Genomic DNA, 25,309 nt, shown 5'->3' on the forward strand with positions numbered 1-25,309 from the left:
ACATCATAAATCAATTCTTGGCCTTAAGAAACTGAAGGAGGTGGCTTATCTTCATTCATTCACCCATTCATTCATTCATTCATTCATTCATTCATTCCGTAAAAGTTCACTGAGCACCCTCTGTGTACCAAGCACATTCCTAGGCACTGGGAGTCACACAGGGATCAAACGCAACAAAAATCCTTGCCCTCCTGCAGCTCATACACAGGTGTAATTTACAATTAGATGACAGTCTGACAGGGGCAGTTTAGTGATAAGAACAAGACACTGTAAGAGGACAGAAATGACTCCTTCTGGGGTGCCTGGGTGGCTTAGTCAGTTAAGTGTCTGACTCTTGATCTCAGCCCAGGTCCTGATTTCAGGGTTGTGAGTTCAAGCCCTGCATTGGGCTATGAGCTGGGCATGAAGACTACTTAGAAAGAAAGAAAGAAAGAAAGAAAGAAAGAAAGAAAGAAAGAAAGGAAGAAATGACTCTTCCTGCCAGGAGCAATTGAATAGAGATTCCAAAGAGGGGGCTTCTGAGCTGGGGCTTCAGAGAGGAACAGGAACACACCAGACAAGAGTGGAACAATATTCCAGACCAAGAGAGCACGGAGTGGTGGCAGAAATCTGGAGAATGTCTGTCACTGAGCTGCATGTTACTTCACAGCTCCAAAACAACTTGAGAAATGAACGTGGCTAGAGGGGCTTAATGAATACTAAATTTGGGAGGAATGTTTGTATGCAAGATAATTTGAAAGTATAATTATTTTCATAAATATCCATGATAAGTGAATTAGTTTTCCTAAACAGCAAAATTCCTAGTTAAAGAACATTCATGCCTTAAGATACGTATCACAAGTCAAATATAAAAATAGCAATAGAAACCTTTGAATGTTTAAACCTTTTTCACAGATAATGTCTCAGTCAAAGCTTACAAAAACCTCGCGATGAGGCACGGCAGTTATTACTTCCATTTTATGGAAGTGGTAACTACAACTTAAAGAACATAAATGACATATTCTAGATCTAAGAATGGCTAAGCCAGACCTTGAACTTTGGCTTTTACTGTCAATATTGGGCTCTTTCTACAAGACCGGAATTTTGTGCCCATTTAAGGGATTTTACAAAATAACAGGGAAATGCTCTCACAGAGCAATGTATCACAAAAATGCTCCCGGTCTTTGGAAGAAATCTACACACCTACTTTGTACACTTGGAAGAGAAAGAGTAAGGCCAGGAGAACTGAGGACAGTCAGCCATCAGGAAACACAAATGTTACAACGTCAGCGTAATAATTTCCTTAACAAAGCGACCTTCCTTCTTGTTATCAAAGATCCAAAAATCCATGCGTCCCACCCTCCATCCCCAACTCCTGCACCAAATCCAACCCACTTGAAAGTGTCCTCTCCATTGAAGTGTCTGCCTTAGCTCAATGCTGTTTGCCTACTGTAGTAAGCTGGCAATCGTGTTTTTACTATGCTTCCATGAGAATTTAGCCACCGCCCCCAGATTCTAGTGCCATCACCAAGTCTGGCGTTAAGTTGGCAGAAGAATGGAATTATTATGAATTTTGAACAAGCTGATACAGAAATGTAAACAAATGCGTTATTAAATATACAAATAAAAAAAAAACAAACAGGTTAAATAACATTAAAGAGATTGGAACAGAGTGCAGGATCATAAAAACTCTGAAAATAATTAAAGATACATTTTGAAAAGAGAATAAAAGACGTGATTGTGGGCATATCTGTCAGTCTGCTTTCATTGTTTAAAACAGAGTCCATTCTCCATTACCAGCTGTCTTCTTCAAGAGGGGGCTCCCAAAACTTGGGAAACCCCTTCAACAAGAAGTGTAATCTCCTAGGATTAAAATCTCTCATCTGACAAGCAACTCAAAGGACGAATCTACTGGGGACACATCTCTGGCTCCAGGGTGAAGATCAGGGATCTAGGACCAAAAAGACAAGACCGCATGCAGGCGGATGGGATGGGATTCTACGATAGATCCAGGAATCTACCCCCAAAGCCAATGTACAGAGATAGAGTCAAGAGCTGAGCCAGGTAAGGAACCCCAAGGAAGCCTATGTGGACCAAGTTAGAATAAAGTGGGCGAGCAGAGGCAGAATGGCAAGACAACAGAAACAAAGCTGTGTAGTCATCACTCCAGGAGCTGGGGACCATGAATCCCAGTAGCAGGCTGAGCAGCAGAGGTGAGCAACCCAGAGTAGGTGCCAGAAACTAGCTTGTTCCCAAAGCCTTCAGAGCTACCAACACTTACCACTGTCAGCTCCACAACAACTACCCCACACACCCATCCTCACCATCGCCACCACCTTTACCAACATCCCTGCCACCACCTCACCCCCAACTTCACCAACACCACCATCATTGCCACAAATACCACCACCTCTGCCATCACCACAACCACCATCACCACCAGCAGCCATGTCATTAACACAACTATGATCCTTCTAAGATGCTCTCCTAAAATTGTTTTAATGTTTATTTGTTTTTGACAGGGAGAGAGAGAGACAGAGCATGAGCGGGGGAGGGGCAGAGAGAGAGGGAGACACAGAATCCAAAGCAGGCTCCAGGCTGTGAGCTGTCAGCCCAGAGCCCGACACGGGGCTCAAACTCACAAACCACGAGATCGTGACCTGAGTCGAAGTTGGACGCTTAACAGATTGAGCCACCCAGGCGCCACTAAGATGCTCTCTTTAAAAGCACAGAGGAACCGGCAGAGGCTTTGAAATTTCAGCCTTCCCCACCAATCTCTAGAAAAGGAAGGCAGCAGCACTGATACAAATCATGGCCTCTACGCTGCTTCTAAAGCAGAATAGCTACACTAGGTTGTTTTAAACAAAATAATTTGTATATGAGATATGCGTACATTATCTCAGTTCTCAAAATTCTCATAACACCCTGTGAGGCAGATGTTGCTAGCCCCATTTAATGGGTGAGGAAAATAAGCCTCAGGGAAATCCTTGCCCAAGGTCGTACAAATAGAAGGTGATGGAGCTCACATTCCAGTCCACCTGATTCCACAGCCGATTCTATTCACAGCTCTGCAGTGCTGCCTCTCTGAAGAAAATGAAGACAGAGCCGAGTCCTTGAGAGGGATTACTGGTAGTGGGAGAGACCTGTAAACATACCATCTCAAAACAATGTGCGAAGTGCTCCAAATGTACTAAGGGAGGAAGAAACTAATTCTGCCCGGGGGTGTTGGAGAAGACTGTAGAGAGGATGTGACATTTATGCAATCGTGAAGAAAAGGAGTAGGAGTTCACCAGAAAAAGCAGTGGAGGGGAGAGTAATCCAGGTGGAGCGCTAGCGGATGCAAAGGACCCCCCCAGTGATTACTTACTCCTTCCGGCAGAGCCTGCCGATTTCCCCAGGTCAGACCTCTGGCCTGATTCACGGCCCACCCTCAGGTCTGGTCAAAGTACCACTGGTCGCTTTACACCACTGACCCATACACACCTCGGCCGCACACGCAGCCTTTCCCGTCTCAGCCTTTCCTGACTCCGGCTCAAGCTCCGGAGCCCAACACATGCTGCTGCCTGCTGTGGAAGTCTAGGATGAAAGGATCTGGTCTGCAGGACTCAGGCATCCGGTCCCTGGCCCCAGACCAAGGCATCAGCCACAAGGAGATGAAGATCTGAGGCCAAGTGCTAGTCAGACGGTGCTGACCGAGAGGAAGAACACATTCTTAGATGTGTTCTGTTGAGGCAGAGACTGTCCTTAAGCAAATCCAAGATGGGGCATCCAATTGAAACAAGTAAGAGAATAAAGTTGATGCTCAGCTGCAAGTCACCAGATTGCAAATAACATCCCCGGCATCAAACATGCAACCCAGGGCTTAGGGCATACATGTCATCATAAGGTCTTTGGGGAAAGGGGATTAGAAAGGGGAAGTGTTAAGAGCTAGACGTGCCACAGTAGGGGCCAGGGGGCCATGGGGCGACAACGGCTTTAATTTTTTTTCCAAGCCAAAAACATAGCAGCTATGTCTTTGGGCTCGAATCTATGGGTCCACAAAGAGCCGTTTGTGTGTTTTTGAGAAAACTTTCTGAGACGTTTTCTGAGAAGACCCTCAGTCCACGGATCACCTCTAAACCTTTTTTTCAGAAACACGTTCTTCTTAGATACCTCCGCTCTTAAAAGAACACACCAAGTCTATCCTTAGCACAATCTCTCACTTAACTGGCAACACAGACTAGGGCTCTACCCAGGTTCTTATGCAGGTGCTGAATCTCGAAACCACTGCCATCCTATTCATTTACCAACCAACATTTACTAAACACATACAATGTGCCAGATGCCAGATACCTACCAGTTCCCTGCCTTTTTCACGCTTATGATCCAGTAAGGATTGATGGGAATGAATAAATAAAAGGAAGAATACATAATTCAGGTTATGTGAGAGCACGTAAGTGCAGGAGGCGGGGGTCTGCCTTAGATGGGCAGCCAGACAAGTGTAAGAAGGCAATGTCGGGGCTGAGATGGGAAGAATGGGAAGGAAGCAACCGTGTGCAGAGCTGGGGAAAGAGCATTCCAGGACAAGAGGACAGAGGTGCAAAGGCCCAAAGACAGGATTAACCTTGGTTTATTCAAAGAACACCAAGAAGGCCTGGTCTGGGAAGACGGTAGGGGGGCAGGGTAGTAAGCAGGAGAGCCGCAGATGAAGTAAGACAGCCTGGCAGGCGTCCTGTCATGATAAAGTCTTGTAGACAATAAGGAATTTACATTACACTTTAACACAATTTAAAGCCATTTGGAGGGTTTTAAACCGGAGAATGGCATGATCTGATTTCCCTTTTAGAAAGACAACTCCGCCAGTTCTGTAAAGAACGGATGGGGTGATGAATGGAAGCAGGGAGGCTCTTTCGGTAGGCCAGAAGAGAGAGGAGGAGGCTCACAGGAGGAGCTAGGCTGGCGAAAGAAGACAGATGGAGAGAAGTAGATGGATTTGAGATGCCTTTCGGAGACAGAGCTGCCCGCAAGGATTCTTCAGACCCATCACTTCAATGCCATCCCAATTTGCTTCCATGAAGAACGATATTTTGGGAAGATGGTCTATAGCATATGTGAACCATCAGTTCATCTACATCACTGATGCTCATGGGTCCCTCAAGATGCCTCTAGAACTGCTGCAGAGAGCATGAGGAGGAAACCGAGAGGGTGGTCCAGATACAGTCCCTCCCCATCAAAGCATCTTCAAGTCTGTTGATTACCAACGGTGACATCTGCAATGTCATTTGAAGAAATTTTTACTTTAAAAAAAAAGTTTTTTTTAACATTTGTTTATTATTGAGAGACAGAGAGAGACAGAGCATGAGCATGGGGTGGAGGGGGTGGGGAGCGGGCAGAGCGAGGAGGAGACACAGAATCCGAAACAGGCTGCAGGCTCTGAGCTGTCAGCACAGAGCCCAATGCAGGGCTCGAACCCACAGACCGCGAGATCATGACCTGAGCCAAAGTCGGACGCTTAACCGACTGAGCCACCCAGGCGCCCCTGAAGAAATTTTTATTTTAAAGCCAAACTTTGCAAATCACAACTGTGATAGGGCAGTGTCTGCCTAACTGGCCCCAATATCGAGTCTCTCTTTCTCACCAGAAATAGAGCTGTCACGATTTCTAGCCTTCACGTGGCTACTCAGCTAGAGACCACATTTCTCAGCCTCCTTTGAAGGCAGATGTAGCCTCACGACAAAGTTCAGGCCAATGGGTTTTGAGCACAAAAATATGTTCAACTTCTAGGTCATTCCCTTCAAAATGAAACCGCTTATTCTCTTCTTTTGCCTTTGAGCTGCCTAGGAAATAGCGATGACTGTACCAGTCACGTTGGGCCCAAAGATGGAATCCAAATGTTGACAATGACAGAGCCTGTCCACCAGCCTGGGTCCTTGGACCACTGATCTCAGAATAGAGCCATCTACCACTCTGACCTGCCTATCTACCTCCAGACTGTTAAGTGACCAAGAAATATACATTGTATCTCTTTCTTTCAGTGCTACAGTATCTTAGTATACATCCAAGCAGAGCTTCAACAGCCAATGTGTGATCCACCATGTCTCTCATTCCCTCTTCTGCAGCAAACAGAAATGTTCCAGAGAATGGCTGCCCTATTGGAGTGAGAACAACACTAAGGACACCCCTAGCTAGCTCAGGAGATACACGGAGTATGTGTGCACACCAAACTTTTATTACTGTAGTTGCTGTTTCAAGGAAGTTTTTATTACTGCAATATCACCTAACTTATGCTAATACATCCTGGTTGAAAACAGCTGCTCTAAAATCTTCCCCTTGGATTACATGAGACCAGAGAGCAGCATTCATCACCTGAGGAATTTTAAAAAAACACTGATGCCTGAGTCCCATCCTCAGAAATCATGATTTAATTAAGCTGGAATGCAGCTTGGGCCCACAGATTTTTATATTTTTACCTGGTGATACTAATAGGCAGCCAAGGTTGAGAAGCACAGACACTAGTGAACCATAGATCAATGGCACCCACATAATTGCTTTTATTGAAGTGCACTCCAGCATGATGAGGAACATTATCCACTGAAGGGTATTATAAGCAACAACTCCAGAATTATGATAAAGTGTCACTTCAGCGTTTAACTTACTGACTTACACAGTGTCGACATTATGAAAACATGGGAGAATATCTACTCTCAGCGTGCTTTTCCTAAACAACTTTACTTTTACCCATGGACATTATACATCCTGTAAGTCATCTTGCTTTCCTCTTTAGGTAGGTCCTAGAAAGTTCAGAGTCAAACTTGAGGTTCCCAACTAGCAACTGATGAGAGTTGCGTATTCAGCACACATTCTTACCCTTATTTTCTCCTTAGTTCATTTAATTCACTGGTGAGGTCATGCAAGCTAACTAAAGTCATTTCTAGAACAAGGCAGGATATAAATATATCTTTAAATAATAAATAAGGAGCATGTGCCACTGAGTGGAAGAGGGATGAGAAAGGAAACAGTCAAGCGCACCAGCTTACCCAGGCAACTTGAACATATGAGGTCTGTTATAAAAATATCCACCAAAGTGTACTTATTAAATAGTTAATGTCACTTAAAAACAGAAATTCCTGCCTTATTTATTGGAAAATGGGAAGCCATGCTGAGTGACGAATGCTAAACATCATGCCCCTGAGAAACTAGGGAGAAGCAGGAAAGCCAATATCGAAAGCCCCTAATGCAGTGTTCTCAAATGATATAAATCAATCTTGCGGTTCCACTCACCTTCAGCAAAGTTTCAATATGGAAATTTTTGTCATTCTTTATTATAGTTTGAAAGCCCCATTAGCTACTTGCTCTTCCTGATGGCTGTGATAATCACAGCAGTGTGAGCCTCACTACTCTGCCAACTTCCTCTTAATAGCCTCCAGGATGCACATCTGAGAACCATCTTACCACATTACACAAATACTTCATTCTTGACAAGTCACTCTATTCTGCACATATCCTTTCATGCCGTATGCATATGCTTGAAAGATCTAGAAATTCCAGCTCTATCCCAAATTATCTTTCTTCTTGTAAGCATCTCCGCAGCCTCTCTTTGTTACAATCTAAAAAGGATAGCCTCATCTAATGCTTTCAATAATACTTTATATTGAACGACCCCACGTTTTATGAGCTCATCTCAGCAGCTAAGTGACACAGCATTGCCCCAGAAACAACAGAATACAGTGTCTTCTCCCAAGATAGGAGTTGACTACGCACATTTGCAGACACAGACAAAGTCCTATAATTACTAGTACTTGAAGGAACCTCAGAAGTCACTAGCCCTGTCCACTTAAACCCCCATTTTGCAGACAGAAAAACAGAGGTCCTGAGAAATATTACTTCAGTAGTCATTCCTCTATTAATGTATGGTGTCCCAGAAATTCATTGTTTAGTCGGTTATTTGAATCTTGGTACATATTTTTTTTTATTTTTTTAATGTTTATTTTTGAGAGAGACAGAGCATGAGCAAGGGAGGGGCACAGGGAGAAGGAGACACAGAATCTGAAGCAGACTCCAGGCTCTGAGCTGTCAGTACAGACCCCAATGTGGGACTCAAACCCACGAACCATGAGATCATAACCTGAGACAAAGTCGGCCACCTAACTCACTGAGCCACCCAGGCACCCCTGAAATGTGTACACATTTTTTCATTAAGAAACAATGTTACGGGGCTCCTGGGTACCTCGTGTAGTTAAGCATCTGACTCAGGGTTTGTGAGCTCATGCCCCACATCAGGTGAGCTTGAGCCCTGCTTCTCTCCCTCTCTCTGCCCCTCATGGGATTCTCTCTCCCCCTCTCTCTCTGCCCTTGCTCACTTGTGCCCTCTCTCTCTTAAAAAGGAAGGAAGGAAGGAAGGAAGGAAGGAAGGAAGGAAGGAAGGGAGGAAGGAAGGGAAGGAGGATGGAAAGAATGGAGGGAGGAAGGGAGGGAGGGAGGAAGAAAAGGAAGGAAGGGAGGGAGGGAGGAAGAAAAGGAAGGAAGGAAGGAAGGAAGGAAGGAAGGAAGGAAGGAAGGAAGGGAGGGAGGAAGAAAAGGAAGGAAGGAAGGAAGGGAGGAAGGGAAGGAGGATGGAAAGAATGGAGGGAGGGAGGAAGGAAGGGAGGGAGGGAGGAAGGAAGGGAGGGAGGGAGGAAGAAAAGGAAGGAAGGGAGGAAGGAAGGGAAGGAGGATGGAAAGAATGGAGAGAGGAAGGGAGGGAGGGAGGAAGAAAAGGAAGGAAGGAGGGAAGGAAGGGAGGGAGGAAGGGAGGAAGAAAAGGAAGGAAGGAAGGATGGATGGAAGGAAGGAAGGAAAGAAGGAAGGAAGGAAGGAAGGAAGGAAGGAAGGAAGGAAGGAAGAAAAGGAAGGAAGGGAGGGAGGGAAGGAGGATGGAAAGAATGGAGGGAGGAAGGAAGGGAGGGAGGGAGGAAGGGAAGGAGGATGGAAAGAATGGAGGGAGGAAGGGAGGGGGGGAGGAAGAAAACGAAGGAAGGAAGGAAGGAAGGAAGGGAGGAAGGAAGGGAGGAAGGAAGGGAGGGAGGAAGAAAAGGACGGAAGGAAGGAAGGAAGGAAGAAAAGGAAGGGAGGAAGGAAGGGAGGGAGGGAGGAAGAAAAGGAAGGAAGGAAGGAAGGAAGGAAGAAAAGGAAGGGAGGAAGGGAGGGAGGGAGGGAGGAAGGATGTTACAACAGAAAGACTCCCAGATTAGCCCGCAAAGCTATACTTAGGATAGCTGGTGGTAAAGTAGCACAACAATTCAGATACACCTAAAGTCACTGGACTGTACACTGAAAAGCGGTGAAGATGCCAAGTCTCATGTTATATGTATTCTACAATTGTAAAACATTCCAATTTAATCCAATTTAAAAAAAGACGTAAAAAGAAAAAGGAGGAGCAGGAGAAGGAAGAAATTCTGATTATTTGCCGGGGTTCACATGAAAGTCCTTCCTCGAGTAAACATCTGACTAACTGCTTTTGCAGCACCCATTTTCCTCTCCATCTACCACGAGCTCCCAAAACTCCCTTAGGGAACTGGTGTTCCCCATTCTCAGCCATGATGGGGTGAGCCCAATCTCATCCCTAGGAGTGGCCAAGTACTGACGTCGGGCAGTCTCCTGACAGCAGCTTCTTCTGCTGGAGCTATGATAGGAAAGGCAACCTGCTCCTCCGAACAGGGCGGTGGGTTAATGGGAGATCCTGAACCACCGTGGCTATTGCCACCACCGTGACAGGGGTTAACCCGAGGTCCAAGGCAGCACACAGAAGGGAGCGCAGAAGAGTATGCAGTGTTGAAGGAACTGCACAGGAAAGGAGCAGAAGCCCTGATGAAGTCGTGACCTTCTAGAACAAATCAGGCATGAAGCCGGTCAGACCTATCCTTGGACTTTTTACTTGCATGAGCCAATAAGTCTCTGTTTTGCCTTAGCCAATGTGTGCTGAGTTCCTGTTTACTTGCAACTGACAGAGTTCCAGAACAAAGCCTAAAATGGACCAAGCTGGATCCTCATTCACTTGCCTCTCTCCCACCGGTCACTGTCCTTCTCCTCAGGCACCCAGAGCCTCCTTCTATCCAAAGGTCTCCATTCTGATACCCCACCCAGGCATGCACTGACTCTCGAAGTAGTCAGCCTCCAACACCATCTTCCCTTGCCTCTTCCTCCTTCTACTCACCTCCCCAATACAAATTCATAAAACAAAAATAAAGAAAACTACATAAATTAATTATGAGTATGTTGAGGCAGAGGCTAAAAAGAGATTCAGGGGCGCCTGGGCAGCTCAGTCGGTTGGGCATCTGACTTTGGCTCAGGTCACGATCTCACGGTTTGTGAGTTCAAGCCCCACATCAGGCTCTGTGCTGACAGCTCAGAGCCTGGAGCCTGCTTCGGATTCTGTCTGTCTGTCTGTCTGTCTGTCTCTCTCTCTGTCCTTCAAAAATAAATAAACATTAAAAAGGAGGGGAGGGGAGCCTGGGTGGCTCAGTCTGTTAAGCGTCCAACTTTGGCTCAGGTCATGATCTCACAGTTCGTGAGTTCAAACCCCACATCGGGCTCTGTGCTGGCAGTTCAGAACCTGAAGCCTGCTTGAGATTCTGTGACTCCCTCTCTCTCTGTCCCTCCCCCACTCACACTCTGTCTCTCAAAAAATAAATAAATGTTAAGAAAAAATTTTTAAGGGATTCAAAGCTTGTATCCACATCAATTTGTACAGATCAACATGCATGGGAGTTGGCTTATAGGAGCAAGTCCTGTGTACATTCCCGGGGCAGAGGCAGAATAGTGCCTGTTCCCCAGTGTGACCCTACAGAGAGATGCAGGCCAAAAGGACAGAAGCTGGCTTTACAAGGGAATCTTTGACATGCAGGGCACAGGGAGTGCCCAGGGGACAGAGTGTGATCCAGAGTTGAGGACGTCTGGAACACAGCTTGTCCGAAGGGGCTGAAGGGCATGGTGCTATTTGTTACCTTCTAGGTTTCGCCTGAGAAGCAGCATCTTAGTTGGCAGAAAGCAGTGTTCTCAAAGACTAAGGCAGAGCAACTGCAGCACAAGAAGCCTTCCTCAAAGGCTGTGGCAGCAGACATCAACGAGGGACAGAGTTGTGAGCACCCCCTCGACCCCCAGAAAAAATGGACAAGATAGTAGGAGTCAGGTGTTAAGGTCCCGTGTCTACCTATAGGTAGGAAAAGTGAACAAGTGAAATGCGGATTATTAATGGTGATATCCTACAACTTCTCCTGCTCCTCCTTCCTCTTTCCCACAAGATTCATAAGTGACAGTGTCCACGGAGACCTGCAGGCTGGTGGGGTATGGGGACACCCAGGTTACACAAGGAGAAGAGTCAAAACAGAATGCCAGCAGACGCCACAGAAGGAGATCTGGAGCCATGCTACAGAGTTTTATGGGGGAGAAGGTTCTAGAGGGTTTTGACCGATGCTAAAATCATCACCAGGTGGAAATGATGAGACCTTCCTCAAGGAGAAGGAATGGCATGGCTGAGTGGGTGGTGGCGAGAGGGCAGGGGCTGGGTCCAAGTCCGGGTGCGTGTGCTTATAGCAGGGGCAGAAGGGACAAGTTTGGATGGGAAGGGAAGGGGAGGAGACTGTGAGAAAGGACAAACAGACTCAGGGAGACTGAGGTCTTTCTTGGGGACCGTGTCTGCTTTGTTGTGGCGGGTCTTTTAAGGATGGTAAACAGGAAGTCAAACTACAGTACTGTGTGAATGACTAGAGCCGCCTGACTCCTGGGAACAAGCATATTTTTCAAATAGGCTGCTCGTTAACCCAAATCATCTTGAAGGTGCTTGGACGTCAGTGAGTGGAGGAAGAAGAAAAGCATTCGGGCGTGTAAAAACAGGTATTCCAGGGCAACACCACCACCGGCACAGGCCCCCTGTCACAGCCCTAGTTTCCCAAGCCCACCCAGGGCCCGTGGGCTTCCAGGGCACTTCCGCTTCTGGATGGCTGCTTCTTGGGTTTTCTCAACCAGGAGCCACAGCTTCGTGAAGCACTTAGAAGTCTGTTTTCTGTTGCTGCCTGTACTTTTAACAAGGCCACAGACGTGGTGGGAGGCCTCTCCAGGTGGATGTTTTTAGCGTATTTATAAGTTGGATATATTTAGGTTTGCCTGCTTACACTTTTTAAACAACCCGCACATCCACTAAAAAAAAATAACACTGGTAAATGCACTTAATGCCACTGAACTATACATTTAAGATTGGCTAAAATGGTAAAATTTCCTGTTATGTATATTTTACCACAATAAAAAAAAATAAACCTAATTTTTAAAACCCAATGTCCTTCCTTTTTTTTTTACAACCAGTACTTTTTACTCTTCTTATGTAGAAACAGTAAACAAAATACTTGGAATACGAAATTTGCATTTTATTCTGTTAGTGTAAAAATAGCAATAGTAATAAGAACGCCCCTACAAGGTACAATTACTCTTAGAATGTGTTTTTGACCTCATTTTTAAAAAGATATTATTTGGTTTAAAAAAATAAATAAAGTAAAAAAGATATTATTTGGTTTAATTTTCATTTTACAGGATCAAAAGCAATATTTATATTATATTAAAGTAACTGAATAGGGGGGGCCTGGGTGGCTCAGTCGGTTACACATCCAACTTCAGTTCAGGTCATGGTCTCACAGCTTGTGGGTTTGAGCGTGGGTTTGAGCCCCGCGTCGGGCTCTGTGCTGGCAGCTTGGAGCCTGGAGCCTGCTTCAGATTCTGTGTCTCCCTCTCTCTCTGCCCCTCCCCCGCTCATGTTTTTTTTTTTTTTTTTCTCTCTGTCTCTCTCAAGAATAAATATTAAAAAAATTTTTTTTTAATGAAGTAAATGAATATGACAACCAATACCAAATGAAAAACTGAGCCTTCCCTACCAGAAGGTCTCCCTATAGCACAGAGACCAAAAGAACAAAAAAAATATCCCCCAAACTAAATCACCCCTCAAGCTTTCTGAAATTAGCAGAGAATATTTGCAGCTGACCTATTTCTCTCCCACACGACTGTGTTGATAATTGACTTTTGTCCCCCAGGGAAGTGCTCAAATATAATTGAGCAGCACCTGCCACATAAAGAGTACAGTTTTATGTACCCAATAAGTCCCATAAATATTGTACTTAGCTTGGGACTTGAGCACTCTGCTTTCTCCTTAATTGTATCTCCCAAGGAATAAACATTATAATTACCAGAGTGGAGTTATTACAAACATCTAGATAAAATTTTGAAAGTATTTTGGATTGTAAGTATTCAAGACATTTCTATTATGAAAAATTATTGAAAATGATGGCAATAACTACTTACATTACTCACTTTTTTAATCCCAGTGATCTCATCCTATTATATAAATCCCCTTCTATAGATGACCGTAACTCAGTTTTGTTCAATCCTGATGACAAGGAGGCCAGGGTCAGGGACTTGATTTCCACGCAGGTCAAATAGTTTTGCCCCCGACAAAATTCAGCTCTATGACCTGAGACTGTAGCTCCACAATAAATATAAATATAATTATGATTATCCCCATTCAACACCATGACTTGAAAAGCTCTCTGGAGCATAAGGAAAAGCAAGTCCCTTAACACAAGTGAGCCAACATCTGCACATTTAGACCAGGGGTTACAACTAGAAAACCTCAGGCTGGTGTAGAGAATATGTTAATGGAAAAAAAAAAAAAAAAAAAAAAAACTGAAGCCAATCACAAAAGATCACATTTTCTTATATGATTCCAGTTATATGAAATGTCCAGTAGAGGTAAATCTATCGGCATAGAGACTAACAGATCAATAGTTGCCTAGGGGTGGGGAGGAGCATGGAAAATGACTGATAATGGGTACAAGATTTCTTTGGAGGGTGATGACCATGTTCTAAAATTAGATTATGTTGATAACAAAAGACAGCCTCTGAACTCCTGTAAGAATGACTTCCCCCCTCTCTGTTCCACACATACACACTAAGAGGCCAGGTAAGAAAGTCATGCCTTCAGAGTGTTCTAACAATGGTGATTGTTTTACCCACCTGTTTGATTTGGAAACATTACCAGCATCTGAGTTGTTGACATCAGCACGGGGCCATTGGAGAGGAAAGTAGAGGGTACAACACATTCACCTACGTAAGCTACTATGAATTTCCATTACTGCTGGTCTTTCCAGTACTAAAAAAGACACTGCAAACAAATTTTTCCTAAGGAGTTTAAAAATACTATTATGGGGCGCCTGGGTGGCGCAGTCGGTTAAGCGTCCGACTTCAGCCGGGTCACGATCTCGCGGTCCGTGAGTTCGAGCCCCGCGTCGGGCTCTGGGCTGATGGCTCAGAGCCTGGAGCCTGTTTCCGATTCTGTGTCTCCCTCTCTGTCTGCCCCTCCCCCTTTCATGCTCTGTCTCTCTCTGTCCCAAAATAAATAAACGTTGAAAAAAAAAATTTTTTTAAATAAAAATAAAAATACTATTATACTATTTGGACACAGTGAACACTACACAAATTCACCATTTCTAGTGATTTTGACAACCCAGAAAAATGCAGATTCTTTCCAAGTTCATGTTTACAAAATCTTTCCTCTCCAAACGAAGGCTGATGGTCGAGCTATTAGATTGCAGCCCTCGAGAAAGATGCCCGCACCAGCAAAGAACATAAAATGAGAAATAACACGGGCCCCGTTGGTCATCCAAATGATTACAGTGATAGGATCAGACACATTCAGTAGTTGTCACATAAGCTGTACAGCCCCGATCTAATTAATGCTTTCGGTGCATAAAGTACAAATGCTGAACGCCCCCTTCAGAGTCAAGTAATCGCCTCTGCTCTGTGTATGTGGTAATAAGAAAGGACACGTTCAAGAAAATAAGAAAGTTTGCAGATGGGCACATTTCCTCTAGTTCATACAACAACGATCTTCAAGGAATTTCAAAGCCAGTTCTATATTCAAGCCAGCTGTTGATAAAATATCAGCCTTCTATATTTCTTGTTTTTTTTTAATGTTTGTTTATTTACTTGGTGGGGGAGGGGCAGAGAGAGACGGAGAGACAGAATCCGCACTGTCCCTGCAGAGCCTGATGGGGGGCTCGATCGAATGAACCGTGAGATCATGACCTGAGCTGAAATCAAGAGTCAAATGCTTAACCGACTAAGCCCCCCAGGTGTCCAAGCCTTATCTATTTCTGAAAGCAGGTTGCCATAGCACACAGCTTGTCATTATTGTTACCTGAAAGCCATAAAACTATTCCCTTAAAATGGAATAATTTCACCTTTTCCTTAATCTCAGTTTATATCTCTAGTCCTATCCCCACTCCCTGCCCCAGTTTACATGGTTAAATCCACATACAATTCCTGATGTGTTGCTCTGTAGTCAGGTTCACAACTTACTCTTCGAGAAGGCAGAGTGTCATATTCTACCTCAACGTTTTCTTGGTTCACAAAGTACACGAGCAGGTAACTCTGTGAAGCAGGGCAATACCAGCTGCTCAGATCAGAACGTGTTTTTATAGGGGTTCTTTGTGCGTAACAACCTAGCTCTTCTTGAGATTTCTCCATTGGCTGTATTCTAACCTGGAGAGGTATTATAAAGAGAGTGTGTACTTGGGATGGTTAAGGAAGTGCTCTGCACGGTCCCACAGAGGAAATGTTGGTGCAACACCCTGGATGCAAAGGGAGGGAAAAGCGCCCAGGTGCTCTGCATCTCTGTCAGGCACACCGTGAGGAAAGACAAACTCAGAGGATCTGTGTTTCCGAGGCCTGTAATTCACTCGGCGCACACACTCCTGCTGGGAAGGAAGCTCCAGCAAAGGTGTGAGCGACGGAGAACATGGCACTGTTCTAGGAAATACTCTGCTCCAAGACGTTGCCTTAAAAACAGCATGCAGAGGCAAACGCTGAAAGAAGAATGGGGCCTGCACGCCCGCCCCTCTGAGCACACGCCTTCTGATACTTCCTAGGGTCTTCAGGGAATCTGAGTGAAATGCAAGCCTGCTCGCCCTGGTTAGTAGTCTGCACTGCAGAAATGAGACCAAGAAATGGCCAAACTAGGACGTAGGTGAGGAGACGGGATAATGCTACAACATCAGCCAGAAAAGGTGGGTCAGAACTAGGGTGGCTGCATCCAGGAACACCACTGGGTTGGTAGACTCCCCAGAAGTAGGGGGACTGATTTCTACAACCAGCCACCCACACGGTTTGACTAAACCACATTCTCTTCAGTCCACCCTTGCTTTGGCCCTCGATGAAACAGGAGTCTCTGCTCCTTAGCACCTACAAACGACACTGCCTGTGGCACCGGTGGAGTAAGTAAGGGAGGGGGGAGTCACGGTAAAACCGAGGTTATTTTCAACTTAAGTGTCTGCACAGCATCCTACAACTTTCTAGAAAGATTAAAACTTCAATCTAAATTTATCTAAGGTTCAATAAAATCTTACCATCCTAAAGTGAAGGATAAATAGTTCTTTATTCTACAAAAGTGAGATTTAGGGAACTCTGTGAGCCAAGAACAGGGACTTAGAGAAATGTACAAGTGACTGGTTAATAGGTTAGTTGCCCAGTAATTGGATTTCTCAATAAGGAGCTTCGTAAATCCCATTCCATTCCTTCAAGCCCAAGAGCAAGAACAAAGAAAGGACAGTTTGCCCAAGAGGCAGAGCTCTTTCTTGGTCTACCAGGTCTCAATTTGGGAAGACGCATTCCAGATGAAATTCGCACAGGAAATAGGTGTGAACTTTTCCCTCAGGTTCATCTCAACTGTACTATCCCATTTAGCCAGGAAGTTCTACTCCCAGAGCAAAAGGAAACTTCCAATTTTGCTAATGAGACGGATTCATCATTGTCTTCCATGCAGCTAAAATATACCAATGGTTGTGCCAGTCCTGGCCAGTTTCCCTCAGGGTCATTCTCCCCTTCCCCTGTGCTGCTTTCTCTCTCAGGAGGGCCAAGGTCTGCAGGCTGCTTCGAGGCTCCCAGGTCAGCGGGCTTCCCGCTGGGCTCAGCCAAGGGCAAGTACTCCAGGAGAAGGGGGAGGCAGAGGGTCACTCCTCATTCTCTCCCCTCAAGTGGCTTCTTTAGCAGAAGCTACATCTCCTCTGTAGGTGTGTGTGTGTCTCTCTCTCTTTTAATTGAGGTATGATTGGCAAATAACATTATATTAGTTTTAGGTATGCAACATAACAATATTTCTATATTTTGTGAAATGATCACAATTCTAGTTAACATCCATCATCATACATAGTTATACATTTTTTTCTTGTAATGAGAACTTTCAAGATCTACTCTCTAAGCAACTTGCAAATATGCAATACGATATTATTAATTATATGTACCATGCTGTACATTACATCCCCCATTACTTAGTTATTTCATAACTGAAAGTTTGTACCTTTTGACCCCTTCACCCATTTCACCTATACCCCCATCCCTGCCTCTGGCAACCATCAGTCTTATAAGCTCAGTTTTTGTTTTAGGTTTTTGGTTTGGGGAGGGTTTTTAGATTCCACATACAAGTGAGATCATACAGTATTTGTCTTATTTGACTTCTTTCACTTCGCATAATGCCTTTAAGGTCCATCCATATTATCACAAATAGCAAGATTTCATTCTTTCTTATGGCTGAGTAATATTCCATCGTATATATACATACCACAATTTCTTTATGCATTCATCCATCAATCAACACTTAGGTTGTTTCCATGCCTTGGCTATTATAAACACTGGCTGCAATGTATGTGGGGATGCATATATCTTTTCAAGTTCGTGTTTTCATTTTCTTTAGATAAATACCCAGAAGTGGGATTGCTAGGTCATATGGTATTTATTCTATTTTTAATTTTTGGAGGAATCTCCATACTGTTTTCCACAGTGGCTGCACTAATTTACATTCCCACCAACAGGGCATAAAACTTCCCTTTTCTCTACATCCTTACCTACATTGTTGCTTCTTGTGTTTCTGATTGTAGCCATCCTAACAAGTGTGAGGTGATGTCCTCTGTCTCTTACTCCTATAAAACAGTACCCCAGTGGCTACAGTATCTACCAGGTGATTCTGGCCCCTGTGTTCCAGTAACAGTTTCCTCTACTTGTCCTGGTAGCCTGGAGGTAACAGTGGCTTCCTGCTGTTGCTAACCTCCAGGGTTAGTTTCCAACCTCTCCCACTGCCTATTTTACCATGTCTCTACATTCAAGTTCCTCAGTTGCAAAATCGCAAGTAGTTTTATTTCCTAGTTAGCACTGGCTAATACAATGACTACTAATCAAACAAACCAACCACCATGAACCATGCAAACAAAAATTCCATCTCATGATAAAATTGGGGAAAAAACTACAGTCTTGAGATTCTCCAGTGGTTGCTTTGTTCCTCACGGTAACCATATAAGGTAAGAATATTTCTAGGATCTAAGAGGAATAAGCTCCATATGTCTTTTCATGTGTCCACATCTTTGTGTTTGTATGTCTATCCTGATTATTCAGGGATGAAGTGTGTTGTGGTGGAAAAACCGGAGGATCTGAGTAAGGTCCCCTGTCTCTGTTCTACAACTACTGATGTGACGTTGGTACAGCCTTTCTGTCCTTGAGTCTCTGTTTTATTTATCTGAAAATGAGGAACTGAAGTACTTTCCCTCTGCAATGTCTTCCTGTTCTAAAATTTTGTGATTCTAAGTTTATGGATAAATTTTGCATATATGCATGTCTCTAGGCATATGATTATTCTTAGAGCTATGCACAAAAGCATATACCTTCTGTTGATGAATCTGCATTTTATTGGAGAAAGATGTCTCCAAATTATAACCCAAAGAAGTTTTTGTCAGCTTGTTTTATTATAGTATCAGCTTAGTAACTAAATATGTTTTAAATCTCTAAATACAGTGTGGGCTTACTGAATTATTATCATGATCATTTGTTTAGCATACCTAAAAAAAGCCAAGGTTCTTTGATCTAGAGTAGATGATTCCAAAGATGGCTGCGAGAATATCTTCCATTCTACATGCTCTTTTGTAAGGTGACCTTGTTGTACCCCATGGCAAGAGTCTATTTCTTCTTCCTTTGAAACTGAGCTAGCCCTTTGTTTTGATTTAAAGATTGTAACAGAAGGAATGTCATGTAGCTTTCAACAGCAGGTTTTACAAAATCTGCAGCTTCCTCCTTTGCTTCTTGGGATGCCCCTTCTTGGAACCCAGCCACCATGTTGTAAGGAAGTTCAAGCAATCATGCTGAGAGCCCAGGTGGAGGAAGACTGAGCCCCCTGCCAAAACCTCTAGTCGAGCTCTCAGCCAGCAGCCAGCACCAACTGCCAGCCACACGTGTGAGGCTATTTTAGACCTTTCAGCCATGCCAGTGCCCAGATAACACCACACAGAACTAACTGGACAGCACACTGAAATTAAAAAAAAAAAAAAAAAAAATGTTGTTGCTTTAAGCCACTAAATTTGGGGAAGTTTTGTTAGGAGGCAATTTCTCCCCATCAAACAAAGAGTTTAATGTTAGAACAGAACGCCGTGCCTAAAATATATGAAGCTAGTCCTCATCCATCCGCTCCTTCATTCATCCAAATAAATACTTATTGAACATCTACTACACTAAATGCTTAGGGTACAAAGACAATCAAGTGCACCGAATGTAGGTATGTCCCTGCCCCAGTGGTACTTATTATCTGGATGAGGGGACAGACATTAACAGAGAAATCTACTGAGACCTGGCAAAATGCACTCTGGAATGAGGTACGTGGTTAAGGAACTGACATCATCAAAGAGATTAGAAAAAGAAATGAAGACTAGAGGGTGCCTGGCTGGCTCAGTTGGTTGATCGTCCAACTCTTAATTGCGGCTCAGGTCATGATCCCAGGATCATGGCATTGGGCCCCACGTCCAATGCCACATTGAGCATGGAGCCTGTTTAAGATTCTCTCTCTGCCTCTGCCCCTCTCCCCCACTTGCTCTCTCTCTCTCTCTCTCTCTCTCTCTCTCTCAAAATAAATCAATAAATAAATATGTACATACATAAATACATAAGTAAATATAAAAAGTAGTAAAAAAGAGGTGAAGACTAAACCTAGGTCTCAACAAAGATTAAAAATCAACTTGGCAGAACGGAGAACAAGAGCCCTCCACACAGAGGGCTCAGCATGTACAAAGGGCCAATGGCAGAAGGGAAGGTGGTGTGTGCAAGACCTGTGTCCAAAGCTAAAAGATAATGGTTTAAGATAAGGCTGCAAACTGGTAGGGGCCAGGCCTTATAAGACTTGCAGTACTGATAAGGGCAGCCTTAACAAGGAGAGGTCAGCAGAATAATCACACTCAGATCAGATTTTCTCTTTAAACCCCAGGGGGGAGAAAACTGGGATAACCTCAGTGAGAGTAACCTGGAGTACTCCATCACAGCAACTCTATGTGCAGTGACACCCAGAGTATTACAATATTCAGTGCATATGGCCATTTTGCCCACACCCTAATTCCTTGCTACAGTTCACTATGTTGAGTGTATATATCTATGTCTCCATAAGTAGATTATAAAATCCTTTGGGTACGGGGACTCCGTCTTTTCATTCCTCTTCCATAGCATCTAGCACAGTGCTGGGCACCAAGCAGATGTTTAATAAGTGCTTCCTAGAGGAGCCTGGGTGGCTCAATCAGTTTAGCGTCTGACTTTGGCTCAGGTTCATGAGTTTCAGCCCCACATTGGGCTCTGTGCTGACAGCTTATTTTTTTAAATAAGTGCTTCCTAAAATTTTAAAACATGAATAAAGAATCCACTCACAAATGGCCTGTCACAAGTGATCTCCTAGGAAAAAAATCTACGGCCTCATTTGGAAAGCCATTTCAATGATAGCAACAGTCTTAATGAAGTCATGCAGTTCTTGAGTTCCTTGCTCAATGAAAAAGGAGAACAGTCCATCACATTTCCAAAGAATGCCTTTGTGTACACTTTGAAGACCATTACTGGGTTACCCTGAGCTCTCTTTATTCTTATCGTGGCAAAATACTTAATCTTCTCACCTTTCCTCAAAGAAACCATTTAGTTGTTTCCTGGATTCATTCCAAAATCTCCATCCCTCCTAGATTGTGGAGACCAGCAATCTAGTAGCCCACGAAACAAGGTCACAGATTCGAGAGAGACTTTGTGAGCAGTCCTCAGAGTGGAGGCAGGCTCACTTTCTCAGTTTGCTTGTTTTCAGCCCGACTCACATGTGTGCATGTGTATGCGTGCATGTACACACGCAAACACTACAACTTTTTACCAGTTTGAAGAAGACTTTAACAATAATAATAAGTGGCACCTGGGTGGCTCAGTCAGTTAAGCGTCTGACTTCGTTCAGGTCACTATCTTGCGGTTCGTGACTTCGAGCCCCACATTGGGCTCTGTGCACAGCTTGGAACCTGGAGCCTGCTTTGGATTCTGTGTCTCTCTCTCTCTGCCCCTCCCCTGCTTCCCGCTCTGTATCTCTCTCTCAAAAATAAATAAACATTAAAAAGTATTTAAAAAAATAATAATAAAAAGAAAAAATAAAGATTAAACAATTTTACTAGGTGACAATAAAATAAACTGTTTTATTTTATTTGCCAACTGTCCTCTGTGCTTCACCATCAGCCCCATATGACCCATCTGATTCGACACATCATTTTTTTTTTTTTTTTTTTTTAGTGAACGCTTTCCCTCTCTAATTTTGTAAATAACAAGATACAAAAATGAGCAACACTATTTTACTGGCATCCCCACTGTCTTCTTCATGTGCGAAGGCATCACACAGACTGTGAGATATCACCAAGAAATCCCATCACTTCAGTGTACCAAGAATTCAAAAACAATAAATCATTAGTCATTCTACAAATAAGAAGGCTCTAATAACATAAACAGCTATTGTGCTTTTTTAAAAAATACTTCTTTGGCACTCAGGTGAAAACTCTTCAATTTTATTTCAAAAAACACAGTTAACTTCCATTTGCAGTAACTTTCCATCGCTTGTCAAAGAAATAAAATCCCTCTGTTATTTTTATTGTAGCCATTACAGAAGGGTCCATTATGTCATTTTTAATCAAGATCATGTGTAGGATACTTACTCAACTGTAAGTGTTCACAAAAATTATGTATTATTTTTACACAGAAAAGAAAAAGATTGTATATATCATACAATTACAACTAACTTCTAAATTTAAACTAGACCATTTTATTAAATCAACAAATCCCAGTTTCAGAAAGATTAATGAAACATATTTGTCCTATACATTGCACCGGTTTAAATTACTCCCAAAATTATTAGCATGCAATACTTTTCACATTTTTAAGACCATACATAGCAACACACTTATCAAGAACTTATCCATGCATTCTCTCATTTACTGGAGTAAACTGAGGAAAGAGTAAGGATATTAGAAAAAATATTGATTGTTTTGTTTGTGGTTGGAAGTCTAAAGCATTAGTGAAGTGACAGTTAAGATGAACTCAAAAGTTTTAGTCAAACAGCTCACAGAATACACTGCTGTATAATTAGTATTTCTAAGACTTTGCAACAATAAAACACCACCAAAAATAGGCACCTACAAAATAAACATCAACAAGATCTCAGTCACATAAGTCAAAAATTTTTTAAAGATGAAGAATGTCTTCGCTTTATCAAATGCACAAATGACCTATGCACTGCAAAGGGAATAGAATGCACTTTTAGAACGAATTCAGGATCCAAAATATATTTACTTGAAGAATGTAAATACTTGGTGCTCCCTGAATTAAAAACAGTAGTGGTAACAATCTGTTTGCAGACAGTGAGTACTGCATAATAAATATCATCTAAATATGCTTTCTAAACCCTTTAGGAGAAGTCTGAGTCCAATTTTGAATCTAAAGCCCATTTGTCCTAGATAATCTGTTTAAATTGATGATAATCACTAAGGAAACACACCCCAGCTGCCATCATTGGTTAAAAACATATTACACAATGCTCTCAGTGACCTAGAGGGAAAAGAACTTCCCAAGGTCACTCCAGCAGCCCACAGCAGAGCCTGGGATAAAAGCGTCTTGGGGCCACAACCAAAGTATTCCTAAGCCACCCTGAAAGCACACACCTCCAGAGTTTTTCCGCTCCAAAGAGAGATCAAGGTGACTCATTTTTGCAAGATCTCGCTAGCACCCAGCAGCTATGTAGAGATGGTTTCATTTACAGCACATGGGCAGTAGAAAATTAAGGACCAATCTCCTGTGTCAAGGTGAAAGAGACCTAAGCATTCAGTGTAATCGGCGATCTTTTAGCACACAGAACGCTCACTAGAACTACACAGACGGAAACAACTACGAAGAAAACAAACACGAAGTGTAGTACCACCCAGACCCTCGAACTGAGTGCCGACCTTTGCTTATTTCAATAGAACCAGGTCTGGGCAGCCTTTTTTCCCTAGTTAAGCGAACCAAAGCAGAGGTCCCAAGTGACACCAAACTTTCTGCTCAAAGCGTCTTTCATTTGACCAGAGCTGGCAGATCTCTCCCAAGACCCACACTAAGAAGAGTATTCGAAATACGACAAACAGCAGAGACCCCGACCTGTCAGCCAAATTAAACCGTGTGCGGGGCCCCTGGGGCTCTGGTTACTCAAAGTCAAGTACGCGACTTGAAGACGTTACCACACACGGAAAGTGCAACTAGAAATACTTTCAGTCTTAAATTCAACATCCCTGCCCTACACCGGGTCCCCAGCAACTCGCATTCGAACGCACAAACTTCGAGGGCGATGCGGAGCCGCCCGGCCGGGAAGACTTTGCGCTCAGGGGGATGCGGAAGCAGGACGCGGCGGGAGCGCCCAGCCCCGGCCGGAAAGGGGCGCAAAGAGACTCTACCCGCCGCTCGCACTCTGGGTGGCAGCGCTCGGCTCCCGGACCCCCGCGCCCCGCACTGGGCCTTCTCCCCAACCTGCCGCCGCGCGGTCTCCCCGCGCCCGCCTCCTACCTGTCTGAGGATGAAGCTGGTCGAAGTGGTGCTGCCATCGGATCTTTTCAACCTGCTCCTCCGGGTCGTGGTGCCTCGGGCCACCTGGACGCGACACACGGGGCCAGAGAGAAGCCGGTGAGGACCGCAGCGCGGAGCCGGACGACCACCCCGGGCCAGCGTCCGCCTCCGGACCAGCTCCCCAGGGTCTCCCAGAGCCCGTACCCCAGTCTCCTCGGCGGTCCCCAGATACAGCCTCCACCCCCACCCCCCCACCACGAGCCTCGACGGCTGCAACGATGCCCGAGGAGAGCAGCCCGCGAGCACCCACCACATCCATTAACAAAGACTCTCGGGGCGCGGGGTCCGGGTCCCCGGCATCGGCTGGGGAAGGCTGCGGGCTCCAGAGCGGGAGCGCTGAGACGGACGAGGTGAGGAGGAGGAGGAGGCAGAGGAGGAGCTGGAGGAGAGGGACGAGGAGGAGGGGTGGGAGCGCGCGGCGGCCGACTCTCAGGACTGGGGGCCCCGCGCTGCCCGCACGAAGGCGGGGCGCGCTCGGGCCGCCGGGGCGGGAGGGGGGAGGAGGAGGGGGCGGTACCTGAGCGGTGGGGGAGTGCGGCCCGTCGGCCGGCCCGTTCTTGGCGTAGGAGGAGGACATGGTTCACAGCCGCATGGCTGGCCGGCGCGCGGCGGGCGGAGGGCGGGCAGGCCCCCGGAGGCCGGGGAGCGGGAGGAGAGGAGGGCGGCAGCGAGACCCGCGCCGGCTCCCGGGCTCCCTGCCCGCACCTCGGAGAGCAAGACACCTTAAAGGGACCAAGACGCTTCTCCCGCGCCCGCAGCGGGGTCCCCGGGTCACGGCCCGGCAGGCAGAGGTCCCGCGGAGGGGGCTTCTGGGGATCTCGCCTACCCGAGCTGACCGGGAGAAGCGCTCCCCCACCTAGCGAGCGCCTTACATCAGAGCTTTCCAGAGGATGGAGAGGGGGGGAATCTGGGGTGGGGGTGGAAGGATTAAAATAGTCTGCACAGTTTCAAATGAGACAAAGGTGGCACGGTTCATGAATCAGGACTTGGGGAGGGACGCTGGTGCAGTGTGGCAGGGAGTGGGAAGAGCCGACCGGGCGCGCGCGGGTGTGTGTGTGTGTGTGTGTGTGTGTGTGTGTGTGTGTGTTGCACTGGAATTTTAAAAGGGCACGAGCAGAACCTTCCTTGCACGACTTCACGCATCAGCCCCCATGGTAAGGCATGGGGGTTTCTGGTTTGTTTTTTGTCTGTGTTTTTGTACTGTTTGGTCAACTATTTTCACAACCCGGAGCCAACACATCCAGGCGGCCGCAGGAGAACCTGCCAGCCTAATGGGAGATGCAGCCTCGCAGGAGACTGGCGTGTCCTAAGGAGTTTTGAAGGTCATGTTAGACCTGCTAAAAAGCCAGAGTTGGCCACGTGCCTCCCA

At 45.1% G+C, this 25,309-nt stretch overlaps 1 protein-coding gene across 2 annotated transcripts in view; it reads right to left on the bottom strand.

The window, feature by feature from the left end:
- CACNB4 (calcium voltage-gated channel auxiliary subunit beta 4) overlaps positions 1 to 24,635 on the bottom strand; it is a 257,596-nt gene extending 232,961 nt beyond the window's left edge. The window contains exons 1-2 of one of the 2 annotated variants that reach the window (XM_045479822.1): positions 24,458 to 24,635; positions 23,881 to 23,964 (exon numbers count right to left, since the gene is read on the bottom strand). In XM_045479822.1, the coding sequence (XP_045335778.1) occupies positions 23,881 to 23,964; positions 24,458 to 24,517 (144 nt within the window). In that variant the 5' untranslated portion in view covers positions 24,518 to 24,635. Of the gene's footprint in view, positions 1 to 23,880; positions 23,965 to 24,190; positions 24,410 to 24,457 lie in introns of those variants that run through there. The other variant, XM_045479823.1, reaches the window with a different exon arrangement.
- Between the last annotated feature and the right edge of the window lie 674 nt (positions 24,636 to 25,309).

Source organism: Leopardus geoffroyi, chromosome C1, assembly GCF_018350155.1.
Source record: "Leopardus geoffroyi isolate Oge1 chromosome C1, O.geoffroyi_Oge1_pat1.0, whole genome shotgun sequence".
Classification (NCBI taxonomy): Eukaryota; Metazoa; Chordata; class Mammalia; order Carnivora; family Felidae; genus Leopardus; species Leopardus geoffroyi.